The sequence below is a fragment of the Juglans microcarpa x Juglans regia genome, chromosome 3D (genome assembly GCF_004785595.1).
Source record: "Juglans microcarpa x Juglans regia isolate MS1-56 chromosome 3D, Jm3101_v1.0, whole genome shotgun sequence".
NCBI lineage: Eukaryota > Viridiplantae > Streptophyta > Magnoliopsida > Fagales > Juglandaceae > Juglans > Juglans microcarpa x Juglans regia.
The window spans coordinates 2,779,812-2,794,210 of record NC_054598.1 but is presented as its reverse complement, the minus strand read 5'-3'; the positions used below and the strand labels follow the sequence as shown (position 1 = coordinate 2,794,210).

At 37.7% G+C, this 14,399-nt stretch overlaps 2 protein-coding genes across 2 annotated transcripts; both read left to right on the top strand.

Annotated features, from left to right (window-relative positions):
• Nucleotides 1-3,008: 3,008 nt before the first annotated feature.
• On the top strand, nt 3,009-6,737 carry LOC121255401. Its single transcript, XM_041155705.1, has 2 exons — nt 3,009-4,361; nt 6,084-6,737. Exons 1-2 carry the CDS (start codon nt 3,216-3,218, stop codon nt 6,498-6,500), a joined length of 1,563 nt encoding a protein of 520 aa, XP_041011639.1. The 5' UTR covers nt 3,009-3,215; the 3' UTR covers nt 6,501-6,737.
• A 3,977-nt stretch (nt 6,738-10,714) lies between these two features.
• Nucleotides 10,715-14,399, top strand: LOC121255379 (root phototropism protein 3-like). Its single transcript, XM_041155672.1, has 4 exons — nt 10,715-11,143; nt 11,466-11,535; nt 11,675-12,967; nt 13,642-14,399. Exons 1-4 carry the CDS (start codon nt 11,031-11,033, stop codon nt 14,188-14,190), a joined length of 2,025 nt encoding a protein of 674 aa, XP_041011606.1. The 5' UTR covers nt 10,715-11,030; the 3' UTR covers nt 14,191-14,399.

Below are 14,399 nucleotides of genomic sequence, written 5' to 3'. Positions count from 1 at the left end.
CATTAAATGCGGCGTGACCCTGGACAAACTCGTTCCTGCACTATTAAATGTTGCGTGGCCCTGGACGGGCTCGCCTACCCTCCTGTGCCATATGGATAACAGTGTCAAGGACAAGGATGTCTCTGACAATCGGCCAGTTTGGGTGTTAGGCTATCTTGTTGTGTCAGGGTCGGAGGCGCCTCTGTCAGTGGTGCCAGGTTGCACAATTTCCTGTCCTTTTGTCAGGACTCTTGTCTTGTATCCTTCCTTTTGGGCCTCTTGAGCCATCTCAACCCATCCCGATTCTTATACGTGGGCCCGGGCCTTATCCTGGACCCGACCCTTAGGGGTTTCTCCCTTCACAGGGATCTATTCTAGATGATGCGGAGGTCATTGCTTTGGGTTTATTGGACAAAAATCGATTGTATTCAAAATTGACGAGGAGAGGATAAAAAGGGAGAGAATACAATTTTGAAATGAGTGAAAATCCCATGCGAATGGTGTTAACATCTTATGTGCACCATGTCCCTTTTAAAGATCTTCTCATTCTTATATCTACTAACCTAAAAGTTATTTAAATATTATTTAAATCTACCAACCAAAATATTATTTAAACCAAAATTGTAGGTACAAAATCCTCCCAACCATGTGACCTACCCCTCGTTTACTTTTAGTATTTTGACCAGTGTTATGATTGCCAGTTCGTAAAAAATGACCATGTCTTGTGTTCTTAAGATCCAAAAAAAAAAAAAAAAGACCCATATCATGCTTAGTAGCTGCTGCATACATTCATGACTTTGAGGAGTGCTATTGATACGGACAAAATCCACCAAAAAAAGAAAACACAATATTTTTGCTGTTCTTTTACTATTTGTTTATGTACTGTTTGAACATAAGTGAGCAAAAAAAAGAATGGTTGAGATGCAGAGATTGATCCCATGACATATAAGTACAATAATTAAAGACATATAGGCACAAAAATCAAAGGCCCTATCACTTTTGATCAATCTGCATACATGGTTTTTATCTTTTAGTTATTGAGTTTTGTCAATAACATTTGCAATTTAGCAAATCATGCTATCATATTTTAATCTAGCTTGTGTTGGGTTATAATAGCTTATGTTTCTGTTCATTTCATTTCTATTATATTCTCTCTGTATTTTGTTTTTAAACAAATGGAGGATAATTTTAGTGGTATTGGTGGTACAACGCCCAGTGGTAGTTGTGGTTTCGTTTCTACTCATATATTGTTAGATTTCTAGAAAAATACTAGTCCTTTAATGCCTTTCTTCATAAATACCAAAAATTCCACACCATCTCTCCTTCTAAAGGCAAAAAGAGCCAAAAAGACTAACAATCAGCCTATGGTATGATATTCTTTTACCAATGTTGAATTTATTGATCCCATTGATCCTAAAATCTTATGCAATTATTGCTCGAGGCAATCTAGATGCCATTATAAAAATGACACTTCATCCTTGACACACCATCTACGGTTTTCTTATCAAGCCTAGAGCCATTAGGTTACTCATTCTAGTATATGTGTATTGGTCCCATATAAAATATAGGAAGCAAACCAATTAATATTTGAAAGGTGGAGGATTATGTAGAAGACATTGACATCGAAGGTAAATATTTTTATATCTTAATTTTGATTTTGATTACTAATTTATTTATTTAACTTCTTCATTTTTGTTAAGGTAACTATCCTCCTTCAACTTCAACAACTTAAATATTTTTTATTCATAATAAGGACTGGGCCATTATGTTTTGTTCGTTGTGATTTTATATTTACTATGACTGTCACATTATATAGCTCTTTGTCAAATTATATTGATAATTAAAGGATCACATAATAAAAGTGTGATATGTTTTTCTTGTACAGAAAGGTTGAAGCGAAGTTTTTTTTTGTTTTTAAATGTCAGGTAACCTCTCCAAGGCAGGATCCTTCAAATTCACCCTTACAGAGAAAACTCCGATCCCGTATACCACACCGGTTAAAGCGAAGAATGTAAAGCCCTTTGAACTCACTTTAGAGTATACCATCAATTCAGGCCGCAAATGTCAGCGTGTGATTTTAGCTCCTCAACTTCCATATCCAAATGCAAGGAGAATTTGCCAATGATATGTTTTGGTTTGGTATGCACGTAGGAATGTGATCCATAAGAAAGTGGAGCACCATATTAAAGTAGCTTCACAAAGACAATATAATTTAAGCAGACCTCAAATGTGCTGGCCTTGCTCCTAATTTTCACTTTCTTTCGAGAATAACGCTGTTTTTTTTTTTAGTTTTTTTGGTTGGAAAACATTAACTATAAAGTACCATGTATATTGTCTTTGGATATATTTATTACTAGGATCACTAGCAAATGGGTGGACTTTTACCTTAAAAACTCGGGTATTTACATACTTTTTGGTAGGTAAAATAATAACTAAATAGCATCATCTTATATATATATATATATATATATATATATATATATATATTTTACTAACCCTTGTCATTTCTTTTCTTTACTTTCTTTTTTTTTTTTAAAATATTTTTCTTGGAAGCTTTTTTTTCCAAGTAAATTGCTTGGAATGCAAGGGTTTGATATGACGGGGTCCACACGGTACTGTAGTATATAATGGAACAGCATCTAACACGTTCCGAGTAAAGCGCCACTGATGGCTTAACCTGCCTTACAGTTACACATGAGCTTCAGATTTCTAGCCATAAAATCCGAGGTCCTTGACACAATTACCTAGCTAAGCTACCTTTCTCATTTCTCTACTATTTTCCACTCTTACTCTGAGGCCAGACGATGACACGTTTCTTCATACAACTGGGTAACTATTTATATGGTTATTACATAATGTCTTAGCATAAACAAATTCTCTTTTTCTTTTACCTAAATTTCTGATATACTACTGCTAGTAAGTGCATAGAACATAATATCGTATCACAGGAAAAAAAAAAAGAAAAAAGAAAAAAAAAAAAGGGAAACATGAAAAAGAAATTCAATTAAAGTTTTATGAAACTGCCATATATATGATTCTCGCAACCGCATCAATCCATCAGGAAGTCAGAACCCCCACAGGCCACTGGCCACATTTTACTTTTGAGAGAGGAAAGATAGAGAGGGATGCGAGCTGCGGAGAAATTCAATTCAAACGCATCAACAGACGAAGCCAACGGCCTTCATTCGTGTCATATCCATTAACATCGATCAGTCGTTTTCTCCCTCTGAGCCATCATGGCCAAAGCGCCTCCAGAAATGGATAGAACTGTCGACAGTCCCACCTCCAGCAAAGCTCAGCGGCTCAAACATCACCACCAACGCACCCTCTCATCACCACTTTTAATCTCTCATGTCTACTCCCCTAAACTGTCCATCTTCGTCTTAGCCACCTGTGTCGTCCTCTTCGTTCTCTTCCATATCCAATACTCCCTCCAAACCCCACCATCTGATCCCCCTTCACCCTCATGGTCTCTCATGCACCAATGGCAGAGAGTCATCAACACGACCATCGGAACCTCCTCCACCGAGTTGATGTGCACCAACAAGCTCAAATCCATGGCCGACCACCTCCGACAGTCGGTCACGTTTCTCCCACTCAAAGATTTACGTTACACACAAACCGCTCTTCAGGGCCATACGTGGTTCATGAGCTCCATGTATGATATTCACGAAGAAGGTGAGGTGCAATATCAGCAATTCCCCTCGGAATCCTCACAGGGCCGGCTTCTTTGCGTCAAAGGCCGTGACAAGCACGACGGTTCCTGGAACTCCTACGCACTCGCATGGCCCGAGACTTTACCCTTCAATGCTACGCTCATGAAGGGCCTAACCTTTGTGTCGTACAACCACTACAACTACGACAATATATGGCATGGTTTGTCGGCTATGGTACCTTTCGTGGCCTGGCACAGGAACAACGGGTGCGCGATGCCAACTAGGTGGGTTTTGTACCACTGGGGTGAGCTCAGGCTCAAGATGGGACTGTGGTTGACGACTTTAATGGATGCCACGTTTGGCGGGCAACCGTACATTGAAGGGTTCGAAGAGGTTGGTGAAGATCATGAGCCAGTTTGCTTTGAGAAGTCTGTGGTGATGAGGCACAATGAGGGAGGGATGTCGAGGGAGAGGAGGATGGAAGCGTATGATTTGATGAGGTGCAAGGCTAGGGTGTACTGTAACGTGAGCATGGAAGGCAGGCCGGGTACCGGGGTGAATGGCCGGGGAGTACCGGTGATTGGAATGACCATGTTTATGCGAACAGGGCCGAGATCGTTCAGGAATGATACGGCGGTGATCGGAATCTTTGAGAGGGAGTGCGCTAAGGTGGACGGTTGCCGGCTCACGGTGGCTTACTCCAATAATCTCAGCGTTTGCGAGCAGGTCAGTAATTATTATTATTATTTTTTAAAAGAATCATATGAAAACTGTTGGTTTAGATTTTTTATCGTGCGTTATAATACTAATTGGGTTAAAATTGTGTACATTAGTGCCATAAGAAATGAATTTAGACAACTCAATTATTACATGATCATGTGATCTGAAGAACTTTGCGTGCGAAAGTATGTAGCCCAACTGGCAATAAGCGGTTAAAATTTTAAATATATATATTTAAATCTGTTGTAATTCTAAATCGGTTGTAAAGCCCATCTAGGATAAAATGTGTCGGGATACAGAAATTTCGGTATATATATATATGAATTGAGTATACTAACGAATTATATAAAAATAATTTTTTAAATTGATATGATTTTATCTGATCTGTTAGATCTACTTTATAATAAAAGTAATTTTATAATCTAACGAATCACATCAAACCACATCAGATTGTGAGATTATTTTTATATAATCTCTTTGTAGTTAGAGTGTTTCTTTTTAACAAATTATTGAATACCAAATTTGGCCAAGGAGCTAGCTAGTCGAGTTTTTTTTTTTTTTTTTTTTTTTTATTTGAGAGATCAACCTCTTCAAATTCTTGTTCAAACTGTAGGGTCAAGGGGAGAGATGAAGTGGATCTTCTACTATTAATATAATATTTATTATTCATTTAATATTTTCTGAAATATTTATAATAATAATAATAATAAATATTATATATATGACTCAATTTATGTGTACATCACTTTAATTTTCACTTGAAAATTTGAACATGATTTAGGAGATCAGTGGCATATGGCTGAGTAGGAATTTTGAGTTGACTTACTTTTTATTTTAACTCTTATTTGATGAAATTAATATAATGAAGATTGCATAGCGGCCTCTAGCATTATTTTTTATTAGTTGATAAAGGAAGATTATGAGTCATGACAAAAGACATTAATTGTTTGTTGATTCCGAAAGTATACACAAAGCAATTGAAGTGGAATATTGAAAGATAAAGTACTATATATTCACAATTAATTAAGTTGCCTTATAATAATATAACATGGGAATCCGCTTCGATCACTTCATTTCAACGCTTGGTTGAGGACACAATATTTCGTATTAAGTACATAATATAATATAAAATTGGACCAAATTAACTATTGAGTTTGTGTTTCTTATTTTTAACATTAAAAAAAATAAAAAAGAAATATACTAGCCAAGAGCACTTTTGGAGACACATTTGTAGGGCAAGCTAGCATCACCCAATTAGTATTAAGATATAAAATAAATAATAAAATCTACATCTTCACACCAGTTTGAACTTTTATGATAAGTAGTGAATTCATATGGTATCAAAGCAGAAGTCCTAAGTTCGAATCCTGACTCCACACTCTTCTTTATTTAATTAAATATTCCACATGTTGAGTCACCTTTTAAGGATGAGTCTAGCCTGCATATGAGGGGAGTGTTAAGATATAAAATAAATAATAAAATCTATATCTTTCCATCAGCTTAATCTTTTGAGACAAGTGATGATTTCACAATTAGTAATGCATGTTCCAATCATTGTTTTTACTCAGTCACGTTACTCTTCTACTGCCTTTGTCACTGATCATCATGTATACTCTAAACCCTCGTAAGGCTATCCAGATTCCATCCGACATTAGGTGGAACATATATGTAGGCTAACAATGGGTCATATGTTTTGCATTAATGCATTAATTGCTTGATCCATGGCAGGTGAATCTGATGAGTTTGACAGATATTCTAATATCTCCGCACGGTGCCCAGTTGACCAACATGTTCCTAATGGACAGAAACAGCAGCGTAATGGAGTTCTTCCCCAAAGGGTGGCTCAAACTCGCGGGCGTAGGGCAGCATGTCTACCACTGGCTAGCTAGCTGGTCCGGGATGAGACATCAAGGCGTCTGGCGTGATCCAAACGGGGAAAATTGCCCCTACCCGGAAGATGATCGTCGCTGCATGTCTATCTTCAAGAGCGGCAAAATTGGATACAATGAGACCTACTTTGGTGAGTGGGCCAGAAATGTTTTGAATGAGGTGAAAACTCGAAAGTTGGAGGAACAAGTCAACAAGAACAGCAGCAGCAGTAGTGCTTCCAGTACCACTTCTAGTACTGGGTGTGGCTGTCGCTGATTTGCATGAATTATGGAGCACATATCGTAATCTATGTACATAATTTTCTAACTCAAAGAAAGTACTGTTTCACTTCATCCGGCAGGCCCAGAATCCAGATTGTTGTTCTAGTCGATCCAAGGCAAGGATGCTTATGATCATCATGTGATTCATTTTCTCTGCATCATGTATTTTTCCCTCTTCCTCATGAATTCAATCATGTAAAAGATCAAATGAATAAAGATTTACCAAATTCATCCCAAACCACAGAAGAAGGACGGCATTATTTAGAGTGCAAACTGCAAATTAAAGTAGTTAGTCATCATGATCTGGTGGGCAGTTTAGGTTGTGGACACCCCGGCCCCTACTCATCAATACTCAATCACGTCTTCGGCCTGCTTGTATAGTTTCTGTTCAGGACATAAGCACGGAATAAAAGCGTTTGGTGCTGTTGACCCAGAAAATTGGCCTGTTTGTTTTCACAATTTATCTCATCTCATTTTAATCATTACAATCTTTTTAAATTTTTACACAAAATAAAATAAACAATTCAACTTTTTTAAATTTTAAAATAAAAATAATATGAAAAATATATATCCTTTTAACTTTTAATTTTAATCTTAACTGTAAAAACAAACGAGACAATAACTCTCGTTTAGTTGGATCATCCAAAAGTGCAGTGGACCCAACTAAACAAACTTTAATCTTAGTGGGCTTTGGCATATCTTGAAAGTGGTTCCTCTCGAATTATAGGCCATAGGGTCCAGCAAAGGTGAAGTGGGGCCAAACATTCCCGGTTTGGTTGGAATCTGCATCCCAAGAGAACAAAACTCACTGCCCAAAACACCGCGATATAAGCAAGAGTACAAATTACAACAGGGAAGTGAACCTTTCAATATTGTTAGAAGAGAGATGCTTTGTGTATTATTTTGGGAAAGGAGAGGGCATTATCATATATAATAATACATAATGCAGCATGTGGGTTAAGAGTCCAATACATCACGTCCGGCCAAAACATAACCACATACGGCCCGAGTATGTGGGGAGGGGAAGAGCCGAAAGCAACGTACGTACGTGGTGCGATTCCCACCACTCCCCTCAAGCTTGCATTTTTATTCAGTGTTAATTAGACGTCGTGACAAATTAAAGTTTGCCTTTATAATTCATAGAGATTTCTTCTACATATGCTCATGGGCCATGCAACCTAAAAGTGTCATCTCTTGTAAATCAATTTATCATGAATCAATGAATAATACATAGGGATTAATATTTTTTTTTTGCTAACCTTAATCAATAGATAAGAGTCGCCAAGCCAATTACCAATGACTTGAGAACATGGGTTTTCCAAAGACTTGGATAACATCAAATCAAGTCAAGTTTAAAGGGAGCTTGATTTGCTTGCAAATCGCAATGCTTTCGTTATTAGCGCCCTGCCGCCTCGCCTACCCCACCCTAACCCCAAACCCCTCCATGCACGTTGAATTCGCTCGCTGATTACTTTCCTTAATCACAGCTTTACTTCATCCCGATCGAGGAAAAAAGTTGCTAATTTTATTTCTACTATCGTTTTAAATTAAGATAAAAGCGCTTGTAATATTGAGATTAGGTAGGCAAAACCATTAATACAGAAACCCACAAAAAGGTCTCAGCTGGTTTTACTTGGGTTCATAAAGAAAGATGGATAAAATAATGGGATTCTTTTGGGGGGGGGGGGGGGGGGTCTCTTCTGATGGCTACTTCAGATCAATACTAGCAGCGAAGATATACAAAGGAATTAATTCCTTGATAGCAATAGGAATTTATGTGTACTGTGTCTGCATGGTTGAACCCTCCCTTTTGTATGCTGAAAATTCTTGTAATGGAGCTTTGTTATGCCACATGTCATATTCTGCTTGGAGGACTCCAGATAGTAATAATTACAGTCCATTCCCGATTATGACCACATCAAACAATCTTAGAATTAGTACAGGCATATTTTCTTGACAAATGATGTTATCATGCTACAGCTTTTGGGATTAACTAGTTATCATTGGCTAGTTAAAGTTTAATAGTAAAAGCAAATAAAAAAATTTAACAATCATATACAGAACATCAAGATTTAAGTAGTTTGACTCAATGTGAGTCTACGTCTACTAGCCAGATTGGTCTCAATAAACTCACTATCAACAAAGATGTGGAGTACAAGAGATCAATTATAAAATTTTCAATCTTAGAGTCTCAATACACCCAATAAACTCTCAGGAATCTCACAAAATGATCTCTCTTTCTCTCTTTTATGGCTGTTCAGAAAATCTAAATACAATTAAGTATAGCATGTATTTATATTGTAAGGTGCGGGAAGCCTTAATTGCGAACATTCACTCAAGCGATGTGTTGAGTGAGACTCGAGCAAAGATTAGGACTGACGCTCGCTCGAGATGAGTGTCAAGCAAGTGACAATCGAACTCTCTGCCTAGATCTTGCTCCTGCTGAGTGTCAAGCAAGTGTCAAGTAAACTCTTTATCTGGATTCCGCTCGAGCTAACTATAGAGCAACTGTCAATCCAACAATATGTAGAACCACTGCTCAAGCGAATAATCTAGAGTTGTACTTTTTCAACAGGAATCAAGTCATACTCAACAACAGTCACATAAAAATTTTATAAAAGTAAATTCACAAACCAATATAATTTTATATAACACGACATATCAATAGTATTATATATTATTATTAAATATTAACATACACATACACATGAGCTGGTCTAGTGAGTGAATAATTACATAAAAACAAAGCTATCCCATTGCTAGATGATATTACTGAAATAAGAGGGTGGTGGGCTCCTGAACAGCTAGAGGGGGCATGGGATGAGGCAATATAATGTCACACACGTCTCGAAACAGTAGAAAGGTCCTACACCCTTGGCCGGGGTGCAACTCAATGAGCAAAAGGGACAGCAACAGCCTTATGAAAGGGCCACCCCACTGATGGTGAAGGGCAATGCATGCTCATCATTTTTATGATCTGTGCTCTGAGATGATCAGAGAACAAACGCCTAATATTATTGCATAAACTTGAAAGATTTACCACTTCATAAAATGGAGTGATCATCAGGCCCCAATCAAATGAACTTTGTTATTTCAGTATTCATTCAAAAGAAGAGTGTTCTTTTTTATGAAAAAAGATCTGCCAATTGCATGAGTTTGCAGAAAGACAAACACTCTTAATACAACGGGGACCCAAATACCATAACTTTATTGACTCAATGGGGCATCTGAATTTGTACGATTCATTATTAATAGAGGATCCTCTCAATGAGCACAATCAGATGTTATTGCTACCAGACTGAATACTTACTGGTGCTTTATTATATCATGGTCAACTACTAGTCTTGATGCGCCTTCTTTTCTTTCTTTCCCTTTCATCCACTTCGAATTGAAAGTGATGATCCTGATGGAAATAATTCATGTAGTTGCGTTTTCTTAATTTTTTAAGAAAAGGTAGACATGGTACCATTAATACATGCCGAATCCAATAATTATGCAACTCTTACGAGTCGGCTGCAGTGGTAAAAGTTTTGGTTTTGGTGGTATGCTCATTCCAGATTTAAAATTCAAATTTTCTTGGATGCAAACAATTTCTAATGGTCATCGGATTGAAAGAACTTCCCATTGAATTACCCAATATGCATTTGAGAGAAGGTTTTTGCTAAGTGCATGCTCATCCTTGAGGCCATCGGATTGGAAGAACTTCTCATTAAATTATCCGATGTAGACTTGTGAAAAACTCATTGTCAAAAGTTTGTGCATCCCCAAGATTAGTTGAAACTTTATTCTCATATATCTAATGACAATTAAAAATAAGAATACATCAATTATGTTAACAAAACATTGGGCTCATTACTGTAGCTCCCCAAAACCTATTTATATTAATATTTTATTAACCCTCAACAAATTTATATGAATATAAATAAACTAAACTGTGATTAGAAGAGCAAGTCTACTTATTTATACACATGCTGTGTGAATATTTTCTTGTCAAAGACAAAAGCTCAATATCTTAAAAATTAGTATTTATGTAAATACCACATTATCCATACCTTACCGTATCTGATCATGTTAAAAAAATACCACAAAAGGAAAAGTTGTACAAAGAATAAATGACCAAAAATGCAAAAAACACAAAAAAAAAAAAAAAAAAAAAAAAAAAAAAAAAATCAGAAGAATGGGATATTACTAAACAAAATAAACTGAATACCCCACGCTTAATACATAGAGATATCTGAACTCCAAAGCTAAAAAGCAGGAAATGAACCCATATGATCCAAAAACAGTGCTACCATGCCCATTACTTCCCAGCCTGTAAGAGACCATGAAAATCTGCTAGGGAGCCGACATTCCGAGATAATTCCAAGCACCCCATGTGGGATTCTTCCATTTATTATCGTCCGTCTTGTGTCTTTCTCGTTGTTACTGCCTTGTTCTTCTGCTCGGTTTCCTTGTTCTCCTTCTGTTTTGGAGACCGTTGGCTGAGAAAATTCTTCTCAGGTTTCCTGACAATTTGGTTTCCATCATGTGGGAATCAGAGACCGAGTCAGTTGGAGGCAGAGACTATGGCAATGGCGTTCTTAGTTCTAGCAAGCATGGGGTCAAGACTGACGGGTTTGAGCTAAGGGGCCAGTCTTGGTATGTATAAAATGAAGACCAATTACATATGAAGAGATAAGAACCACAGTCAAAGATAGAGAATTAGTATCTTAATGCTTGTAAATCAATGTATTTAGAACAATTAGCAGGTCTAGAACATGTAAGCTCTGGTAAGTAAAGCAACTTTTGTTCTGCATAAATGCAAAATGGTGCCTTTCGTATGGTATGGTTATTTAATTCATCCCTAATAATTTTTGTAGAGTTAGTCTTTGATATAACTGTGAATTTTCCCTTCATTCATGCTAGTAAATTCAGAGCATGTAAGGTTCTGAATCATGCCGTGGGTTTGTTTTGTATGTAGGTATGTTGCAACTGATATTCCTAGTGACCTTGAAGTTCAAGTTGGGGATGTTAATTTCCATTTGCACAAGGTAGCTAATTCTCTGCCTTACATAACAAATGTTTATATTATACTTCTTGTAGTTTGAAAATTCGAAGTTTGCTAATTGATAATGCATGGATTTAATTTCATGTCTCTTTTCCTCCCTTTCTCTCTCTTTTATTGTTAAGTATCCCTTGCTTTCTCGGAGTGGAAAGATGAACAGGATCCTATATGAATCACGCGACCCAGGATTGAATAAGATAGCTCTGGATGACCTTCCTGGTGGACCTGATGCTTTCGAGTTGGCAGCAAGATTCTGCTATGGAATTGCTGTTGATCTAACAGCAGCCAATATCTCTGGCCTGAGATGTGCTGCAGAGTACCTTGAAATGACAGAAGACTTGGAAGAAGGCAATCTTATATTTAAGACCGAAGCATTTCTAAGCTATGTAGTTTTATCCTCATGGAGGGACTCTATAGTGGTGTTGAAAAGCTGTGAGAAGCTCTCACCATGGGCAGAGAACCTTCAAATTGTCCGAAGATGCAGCGAGTCCATTGCTTGGAAAGCTTGTGCCAATCCAAAAGGAATAAGATGGGCATACACTGGAAGGGCCCCAAAAGACTCCAGCCCTAAATGGAATGACATGAAGGACTCCAGTCCCAGTAGAAATCAGCCGGTTCCTCCGGATTGGTGGTTTGAAGATGTTTCTCTCCTTAGGATTGATCACTATGTCAGGGTCATTACTGCAATTAAGGTCAAGGGAATGAAATTTGAGCTGATTGGAGCTGCAATAATGCATTATGCAGTAAAATGGCTAACGGGTCTGATAAGTGATGCAACAGGGGCAGGAGACGAAGGAAGCAATGGCAGCAATAGTAATACTAGTATTAGCAGCAGTAGTTGGAAGGGGGGTCTCCATATGATTGTGGCAGGAACTAAAGACGATCTTCCTATCGTTCAGGCCAAGGATCAGAGGATGATCATCGAGAGCCTCATCAGCATAATTCCACCACAGAAGGATAGTGTCTCATGCAGCTTCCTACTTCGGCTGTTGAGAATGGCAAACATGATGAAAGTGGCTCCCGCTTTGGTAACTGAATTGGAGAAACGAGTGGGAATGCAGTTTGAACAGGCTACATTGGCAGATCTTCTTATTCCATCTTACAATAAAAATGAGACAATGTATGATGTGGATCTTGTTCAGAGACTTTTGGAGCATTTTTTAGTTCAAGAACAGATAGAAAGTTTGAGTCCGAGCAGGCAATCTTTTTCTGACAAGCACATGTATGAAGGTAGCCATAGGGTTAATAACCCAAACGCTAAGATGAGAGTGGCAAGGCTTGTTGACAGTTATCTTACAGAGGTGTCCAGAGATAGAAACCTCTCCCTCACAAAGTTTCAGGTACTGGCAGAAGCTTTGCCTGAATCTGCAAGGACCTGTGATGATGGACTTTACCGAGCAATTGATTCTTACCTCAAGGTAAGTCCTTTTTCCTAAAGTTACTCTTCTTAATGGATGTCAGCTTAAATATATTACACAATAGAGAGGGTACCCAATATGAGAATTTTGTACACAAATGACAAATTAAGTTGCTTTGCAGTTAAATGCATGCTGATCTGGCATTGCTATCTCATACCAGATCAGCATGCTTGATTAGTGTAAGAAGTATAATTAAAAGACTTAAGATTTCCTGCTTCTCTGCATCAGAGGAACTCTACAGTTCATTTCTTTTCCATATGCATGTAAGCGTGTTATGAATATGAGCATGCATCCAAATCTGCGTACCAGAGATTCAAAATTATAATTGACATGTTTAAAATAGGTACACACTTTTAAGATGTGGATGTAAACAGGAAATTCAGAAAATGCAAGAAACCATACCACGTGAAACTTTAATTCCCCATAGATCCATGGAGAATGTACGCAAAGACATACTTGTTGTTTAGCTGACATATGATGGCTTATCAAAAAACGGATTCACTAGCTATATCGTATGTACGAATATCATGATGTCAGTAATGGCATGCTTTTGTTTGTGACTTGGGTGCTATGGTTTCATAAACATTATAGTTAATCAAATTTCATGTGATGAACAAAGTATTTAGAAAGTTATAGATTCTATTATAATTCATATACGTCTAACAAAGTAACAGGCCCATCCAACGCTGTCTGAGCATGAAAGGAAACGACTTTGCCGTGTGATGGATTGCCAGAAGCTTTCAATTGATGCATGCATGCATGCTGCCCAGAATGAACGGCTTCCATTAAGAGTCGTCGTGCAAGTCCTCTTCTCTGAGCAGGTAAAGATAAGCAATGCAATAGCCAACAGCTCCCTGAAAGAAGCTGGTGAATCTCAATACCAGCCAGTGATTTCAAACCGGAAATCACTGCTTGAAGGGACTCCGCAATCATTCCAAGAAGGATGGACAGCTGCCAAGAAGGACATTAACACACTCAAGTTTGAGCTCGAGAGTGTGAAAACCAAGTACCTTGAGCTCCAAAATGACATGGAGAATCTGCAGAGACAGTTTGATAAAATGGTAAAGCAGAAGCAGACATCAGCATGGAGCAGTGGGTGGAAGAAATTAAGCAAATTTACGAAGATGACCACTTTAGAAAGCCAGGATATTGGGCATCAGCTCCCAAACGCTGCTGAACAGACTAGAAAGACACCTAGAAGATGGAGAAATTCAATTTCCTGATAGATTAGAGAGCTGCAGTTGAAAAGAAAGAGATACGCCCTAAATTTTCATCTTGTGTTCCAAAATTCCTTTCGATTTGTTTCTTTTATTTGTGGGAGTAAATGAATCCTTCACTACATGGCAAGGCAACTACCTTAGAAAACTCCCTTAGTTGCAATAAGCTACCAAAACATGTCATCGTGTCTGTTGTGAGTTTTTTGCAGTCTTTA

What these genes read in the sequence shown, in the direction of transcription:
- LOC121255379 (XM_041155672.1), top strand. Translation starts at nt 11,031, where the DNA reads ATGTGGGAATCAGAGACCGAGTCAGTTGGAGGCAGAGACTATGGCAAT. An exon ending in GAGCTAAGGGGCCAGTCTTG is followed by an intron (nt 11,144 to 11,465) that starts GTATGTATAAAA and finishes TTTTGTATGTAG; the next exon opens with GTATGTTGCAACTGATATTC. An exon ending in TTAATTTCCATTTGCACAAG is followed by an intron (nt 11,536 to 11,674) that starts GTAGCTAATTCT and finishes TTTATTGTTAAG; the next exon opens with TATCCCTTGCTTTCTCGGAG.
- LOC121255401 (XM_041155705.1), top strand. Translation starts at nt 3,216, where the DNA reads ATGGCCAAAGCGCCTCCAGAAATGGATAGAACTGTCGACAGTCCCACC. An exon ending in ATCTCAGCGTTTGCGAGCAG is followed by an intron (nt 4,362 to 6,083) that starts GTCAGTAATTAT and finishes GATCCATGGCAG; the next exon opens with GTGAATCTGATGAGTTTGAC.